The 7,625-nt window shown below is 52.1% G+C and overlaps 1 protein-coding gene across 1 annotated transcript; it reads right to left on the bottom strand.

Annotated features, from left to right (window-relative positions):
* Positions 1-915: 915 nt before the first annotated feature.
* LOC149360054 (uncharacterized) lies at positions 916-7,037 on the bottom strand. The gene is made up of 2 exons (XM_089567770.1): positions 6,334-7,037; positions 916-1,159 (listed from the first exon to the last, which is right to left on the bottom strand). Exons 1-2 carry the CDS (start codon positions 7,035-7,037, stop codon positions 916-918), a joined length of 948 nt encoding a protein of 315 aa, XP_089423896.1.
* Between the last annotated feature and the right edge of the window lie 588 nt (positions 7,038-7,625).

Genomic DNA, 7,625 nt, shown 5'->3' with positions numbered 1-7,625 from the left:
TTTTCGTGTCCCAAAAGCTTGAAGAATCTCCTTTTGTACCGCTTTTATATATAGGTCTAGATGTCTGTCCCTACCAGTTTTGGGTGTCCACTGTTCCTGAGGTGGGGGGTACAGAACATTATTTGTGTTCGGTTTGTCGAAGAAATATTCCCGTAATCTGGGAGTTCGCGAAAAGTTATCTAGATCCTGGAGTAACTTGTACTCATTATACTTGCTATATGGCTTGGGCAGAATTTTAGGCCACGCGACAGTAGTGACTTTTCCTCATGGGTGAGGTGTGAGCTTGACAGGTTAATTATATTTTCCGGAGGGTGGCTCTTCGGGTGTTCGGTCTAATGTGGCTGGATGTTGGTTTACGGTTTCGTTGTAATTGTCGGGTGTGGGTATGTGGCTTGCTAGTTGTAATGGCAATGTGAGCTCTGTACAATCCTCGACAAGGATGCCATCACGGGAAAATTCAGTAAGTTTTTTCGTCCACATTTTTTGAGTTTTGTTCGACTTGAAGACCTCAAGCTCATTTACCTCGGATGTTGAGAGTATCATGCTTTGACGCGCCCTCCTCTCCTCGAGTGTTAGTGATGCCAACGTCTCTTCGAAGTGCTCAATTGTTATTTTTAACAGGTTTATGGATGCCTTAAGTAGTTCTGTGCTCCATGCTAGGCGATGGGATTCCAAAAGGTTGCTGATGGATGGGGTTAAAGATACAAAAAGTCCTTTAGGCACAGTTTCTGATTTAAGGTATATTTGATGGGATTTTCCGTGGAGCTGGTGCTTGATTCGTTTCTCAATAATTTTTCTTAGCTTTAAAAAATTCCGAGAGCGTGTGGCACAAGTAGGGGGAGAGCTGGTGGGCGCGTGAGCTTGGTCGGCCCGTCAGTATTGTTTGAACTTTAGCCGTTGGGCTGAGCCACAGCGTCATCTGATGTCAAACCTTTGATTCGGCGTGGTGGCGTCAGTCCCGAAGTCCCGGATGATGACGGAAGCCTTCTGGGATCCAGAAGCCGGTGTTGTTGGTGTTGAGGTGGGGGCCATCCGTGATCCGGGGCTCGTTGGTGTGGCATCCGGTGACGCCTCGGCCTGTACAATGGGTGCCGGTAGCGGGGACGGAGCATTTGCTGTTGAGCTCTGCTTCTTGGGTGTGGGGTCTCGCGCTGCAACTCTGCTTGGTTTGGCGGCTTTGAATGAAGACACCGTACACTCCGGGGCTCTGTGTGTTGGGGTTGGTAGCAAAACTGCCCTCGGGGGTCTGGCGTCAGCTGAAGGTCTTCGCGGCGGATTCCGTGAGGAATTTTTCGGAGGAATTTTCAAGCCTTGCAAACCAGGTGTCTGTCTTTGATTGATGAGATTATCTGCTTCAGCGATGGTCGGGAAATCTGGCACTGGAGGGCCACTGGAATGATGATTTGTTTTGCTTGCGACCTGTTCCTCCCACTCTCTCTCTCTCTCTCTCTCTTTTTTCTTTCTTTTTTTGTTGCTGTTGTGTGGGTCGCACTGCCTCTAATAACTTTTTATACCAATTTTTCTGCTATGTGCTTTGTGTTTCCCACTTACCTGTTCTGTGCCCACCCCTTTATATAAAAGGGGATGCATTAACAATGTAAAATCACTCCTGAAGAAGATCGGTCTTCCGATCGAAGCGTCGAGTCGAATAAATATGTTTCCTTTAACGAAGCGTATACTTCGCTATATATTCTTGTAAGCAGTCAAGCACTTCATGCTTTCGCAACCTAGGTTGCGAAAGCATGAAGTGCTTGACTGCTTACAAGAATATATAGCGAAGTATACGCTTCGTTAAAGGAAACATATTTATTCGACTCGACGCTTCGATCGGAAGACCGATCTTCTTCGGAAGACCGACGTAGACCGATCTACGTCGGAAGACCGACGTACCCAACCGTACTGAACCACCCGTGACAATATATATATATATATATATATATATATATATATATATATATATTGTCACGGGTGGTTCAGTACGGTTGGGTACGTCAAAGTAGGCGACTGCAGTGGATGTCGGTACCAGCTCTAAATCTGAGCGTTCGCTTGCCCCACACTTCGGCTTCTTTCTTTACTCAAGGCGAGCTCGCGCGCATTCCGCGCGGTCGTGTTTCCATGAGAGCGATGACGACGAATGGCGGTGTCATTACTCCCCGGCAGAAGAAGCATCGTCCCGATGCTGGGAGTGAGTGGAGAGGTCGGAAGGAATGAACGGGATTAGTGGGCGAGGCTACCGCTCGTGATAAGGCTTCAGGTGGACCACGTGAACCACTTCAGGGCATGGAGACCGTCGGGATTTGTGAAATCCATCGGGAATGACCTCGTAGTTGAGGTCGCCCAATGACCTGACCACGCGGTATGGTCCAAAGTAGCAATTGGAGGAGTTTTTCGCTCAGTCCTCGTCGCCGAATGGGGAACCACACCCACACACGGTCGCCAGGCGCATAATGGACGTCATGACGGCGCCGATTGTAGCGATCTGCATCTCGAAGTTGTTGGTCCTGAATTCGAACTTTGGCCAGTTGGCGAGCAGCTTCAGCGCGTTCTGGGAACGTGTAGGTATCAGTGTGAAGGCTAGAGTCGTTCAGATGTGGTAACATTGCGTCGAGCATCGCCGTCACTGCACGGCCGTAAACGAGGTGGAATGGGGACATCTGCGTTGTTTCTTGCAGGGCCGTATTGTAGGCGAAGGTGACATAAATAAGCACTTCGTCCCACGTTTTGTGTTCAATATCGACGTACATGGAAATCATGTCAGAAAAGGTTCGGTTCAGTCTTTCAGTCAACCCGTTCGTTTGAGGGTGGTACGACTTTGTTCGGCGGTGGTCGGTATGACTGTAAACCAAGATCTCCTGCAGCAGCTCAGCCATGAACGCAGGGCCTCTGTCAGTGATCAGCACTTCAGGTGCCCCATGGCGGAGTACAATCTGATGCACGAAGAACTTGGCGACTTCTAAAGCTGTGCCGCTGGGTAGAGCTGACGTTTCTGCATAGCGGGTAAGGGAGTCCTTCGCGACAATTATCCATTTGTTGCCAGAGTTCGAACGTGGGAACGGACCCAGCATGTCCATCCCTATTTGTTGGAAGGGCCTTGTGGGTGGTCTAATGGGCATCAAGAACCCAGCTTGTTTGGTTGATGATACCTTGCGACGCTGACAGGCTCGGCACGTTCTGACGTAGTGAGTGACATCAGCACGGAGACGAGGCCAGTAGTAATTCTCTTGGATTCGGTCTAGCGTACGGGCTATGCCCAAATGTCCAGAAGTGGGTTCGTCATGGGAGGCTTGGAGGATTTCATTGCGCAGGCTAGCCCGGACGACGATAAGTATTGCGTATTGTTTGGAGCGAAATTTTTCTTGACCAGAAGACCATTGCGGATGCACAAAGATGGCAACACGCGCCTGAAAGCGCGCGGGGCGGTCGTGTTGCTGCCGTTGAGAAATTCCATTACATCTCGAAGTTCGAGGTCGGCGAATTGTTGGTCAGCGAGGCAGGAGGCGCTGAGAGCACTCAGTAAGATGTCGTCATCATTACAGGCGTCGGTAGGAGGATTTACTGGGGCGCGGGACAGACAATCGGCGTCAGAGTGCTTGCGCCCGGATTTGTACACGACAGTCATGTCGTATTCCTGGAGCCGCAGACTCCATCGGACGAGGCGAGCGGACGGGTCTTTGAGGCTTGCGAGCCAGCATAACGCATGATGATCGGTCACCACCTTAAAATTTTTGCCGTAAAGGTACGGTCGGAATTTCGAAGTGGCCCATACAATGGCAAGGCATTCCTTCTCGGTAGCGTAATAGTTTGATTCGGCTAGTGACAAACACCGACTTGCGTAAGCGATGACCCGTTCTTGACCTGCTTGGATCTGGACCAGGACAGCACCTAAGCCGATGTTGCTGGCATCAATATGGAGCTCCGTGTTGGCGTTTACGTCGAAGTAAGCCAGAACGGGAGGAGCCTGCAGGAGGCTCTGAAGGCTGCGGAATGCATTTTCTTGCGCTGCTTCCCATCTGAAAGGTGTGTCCGACCTTGTTAGGCGCGTCAGCGGCTCGGCAATGCGAGCAAAATCTTTCACGAAGCGACGGTAATACGCGCACAATCCAAGAAAACGGCGGACAGCTTTCAGGTCTTGCGGCGGCGGAAAATGGGCAATAGCTGTTGTTTTTTCAGGATCAGGCTGAACACCGGCTTGATTCACAACGTGCCCTAAGAACTTCAGCTCTGTATACGCAAAGTGGCATTTCTCATTTTTGAGCGTCAGTCCAGAAGACCTTATTGCTTGTAGGACCAATTCGAGGCGGTGAAGATGCTCCTGGAAAGTCGGGGCGAAGACGACAACATCGTCAAGATAGACGAGACACGTCTGCCATTTTAAATCGGCAAGGACGGTATCCATGAGGCGTTGGAAAGTTGCCGGTGCAGAGCACAGTCCAAAGGGCATGGCCGTAAATTCATACAGGCCGTCTGGAGTAATAAAATCTGTTTTTTTTTTACGGTCCCGCTCATCGACCTCAATTTGCCAGTAACCTGACTTGAGGTCCATCGAAGAAAAGTATTTTGCGCTACAGAGGCGATCCAGAGCGTCGTCGATTCGGGGGAGAGGATAGACATCCTTTTTGGTGATTTTGTTTAAGCGACGGTAGTCTACACAGAACCGCAATGTTCCGTCTTTCTTCTTCACAAGGACGACTGGCGCTGCCCAGGGACTCCGGGAAGGACGAATTACGTCGTCGCGGAGCATTTCCTTGACTTGGCGGCCAATAGCGTCGCGTTCAGCGGGAGACACTCGGTAGGGGGAGTGTCGGAGAGGGTGCACGTTATCGTCCGTAATAATGCGATGCTTCGCTAGGTGAGTGCGTCCAACACGCGATGATACCGAGAAGGTGTCGCCGTAGCGCAGAAGAAGATCTTTAACTTGTTGTTGCTGCGTCGGGGAGAGTGCTGGATTGACGTCGAACGTGAAACCAGTGACTGGGCTCTGCTGTTGCGACAACGCCATTGTGGAAATACTTGGTGTGCTGCTGACATGGGCGATGGCATCAACGTGAGCCACAACGGTTCCCACGTTCAGATGTTGGTGTGCACCACCGAAATTGGTTATCAGCACTTCTGTTTCTCCGTCGACGAGATTAATGACTCCTCTGGCGACAGCAAGGCTCCTGGCAAAAAACAAGATCTGGTTGCCTTCCGCGACGCCTTCGAAATTCCGCACAGTCTTGGCGCCGACAGAAACCATGATACTCGAACGAGGTGGGATGGTGACGTGGTCATCCAGGATGCAAAGTGCGGTCGGATGGTCTGGATCTCTGTGTATTGCGTTCTCTGTGGAGAAACACACGGCTTTTGACTGGAGGTCGATGACCGCTCCATTCTCGGTCAAGAAATCCATCCCGAGAATGACGTCACGTGAACAATGTTCCAGTATAACGAACGTTGCCAGGTAGGTTGCGCCTTGGACTGCTACTCTTGATGTGCAAGTCCCGGTCGGTGTAACTAAGTGACCCCCGGCTGTACGAATCTGTGGGCCCAACCACGGAGTGGTGACTTTTTTCAGAGTTGCGGCGAAATTTCCACTGAGGATAGAGTAATCCGCCCCTGTGTCGACGAGTGCAGTGACGTCTGTTCCGTCGAGGGAAATGCTCAGGTTTGCTGTCGTAGACGTCGTGTGAGAGGTACGGCGCGGTGTTCGGTCACGGCTGCGGTGCGGCGCGGGTTCACTTCGATTCGTCAGGTGGCATTCACGTCGAGTCGGCGTATCACAGTGTTGAACGGCAGTCGGTCGTGGCATCGGGTGGCCACCTAGTTGCGTCGTAGGAGGGTCTGTTACATTTCGTCGGTGAGCAACCTCCCCCTCAAAGGTTGCTGCTTTTAGTTTTCCTGGCGGGGGCCTGGCGACCTTCCCCGCGGAAAGTCACCGTAAGATCGACGAGGAGAAGAGAAACGACGAGGGGATGGCGACCTGCGTGACCCGCCGGTAGATTCGGCCAGATAGTCGTTGATTTCCCTGGGTCGCTGCCCAGGCTGCGGACGGGGTGCATCGGCAGGGAACCCCTGCATGCCCATCTGCCGATACCGGCAATTGCGGTACAGGTGTCCCGGCTCACCGCAGTGATAGCAGAGTGGACGGTAGTTGGGAGTGCGCCAGATGTCACTTTTACGGGAGGAATACGCTGGAGCAGGACGAGCATGTGGTGGCGGCCGAAAAGAGGCCGGGGTTTCCTGAAGGCGACTCGGCGACGGCGGTGGTGCGCGATGAGCAACAGCGGCGTATGTCATTAGCGGTGGGGCTGTAGACGGCTGAAACGGAGCTGGGGTTGTAAGCGCCTGTTGCACCTCTTCCCGAATAACCTCGGAGAGGGTATAACCGTTGGCGCAGGCGGCGTAGCCGGGAACAGCTTCTGGAGCTCCTCGCGAACGAAAGCTCGCACGGTTTCGCGGAGCACGTCAGTAGTATTGATTTCAGTTGCTGCAGCAGTCATGGCGGCGAAAGGCTGACGCTCGTATTGCCGCAACCGCATATCGAGTGTCTTTTCCATGGTGGTGGCCTCCGACAGAAATTCTGCTACAGTGCTCGGTGGATTGCGCACCAGTCCGGCGAAGATTTGCTCTTTTACACCTCGCATAAGGTACCGAAGTTTCTTCTGCTCGGTCATATCCGGGTCAGATCGGCGAAATAACTTCGCCATCTCCTCGAAGTACACAAGCACGCCTTCATTTGGGAGCTGAATTCGAGACTGAAGGAGCAGATCGGCCCGTTCTCTTCGAAGCACCGTGGTGAAATCTTTCAGGAACTGCTCTTTAAATACATTCCATGTTGTTATGGACGACTCCCGGTTCTCAAACCACGTACGAGCTGAGCCCTCCAGCGAAAAGAATACGTGTTGAAGCTTGGAGTCATCTGCCCTCCTGTTGTATCGGGCCACGCGTTCAAATTTCTCCAGCCAGTCTTCCGGGTCTTCGCCTGGAGAGCCTTGGAAGATCGGTGGCTCCCGAGGGTGCTGCAGCACAACGGAAGGTGCACGAATCGTCGTCTGCATTCCTATTTCGGGCTGGACGGTCGTCGACGATGGCGCTGGACGAACCGATTGGGTCGAACGAGACTCCAGGAGCCCAAACTCGGGTTGAAGGCCTTGGAGCCGGCGGCTGCCGTGGTGTACAGGCGTCACCTCGATGGCAGATGACCCTCGAGGACTTGAATCCCTGCTTGCCGGAGGAGTCCGAGGCATGGAATGCGTTACCCAGCACCTCCACCAGATGTCACGCGTGGTTCAGTACGGTTGGGTACGTCAAAGTAGGCGACTGCAGTGGATCTCGGTACCAGCCCTAAAGCTGAGCGTTCGCTTGTCCCGCACTTCGTCTTCTTTCTTTACTCAAGGCGAGTTCGCGCGCATTCCGCGCGGTCGTGTTTTCATGAGAGCGATGACGACGAATGGGGGTGTCAATATATATATAGCGAAGTATACGCTTCGTTAAAAGAAACATTTTTATTCGACTCGACGTTTCGATCGGAAGACCGATCTTCTTCAGGAGTGATTTTACTTTGTTAATGCATCCCCCCTTTTTTTGTGTGAGTCGCAGTGCCTCTAATAATTTTTTATGTGTATTTTTCTGCTATGTGCTTTATG

This window comes from Amblyomma mixtum, chromosome 2 (genome assembly GCF_055824585.1).
Source record: "Amblyomma mixtum isolate Tamu chromosome 2, ASM5582458v1, whole genome shotgun sequence".
NCBI classification, from domain to species: Eukaryota; Metazoa; Arthropoda; class Arachnida; order Ixodida; family Ixodidae; genus Amblyomma; species Amblyomma mixtum.
Note: the sequence above shows the minus strand (reverse complement) of the source record. Positions and strands in the feature narration are given on the sequence as shown.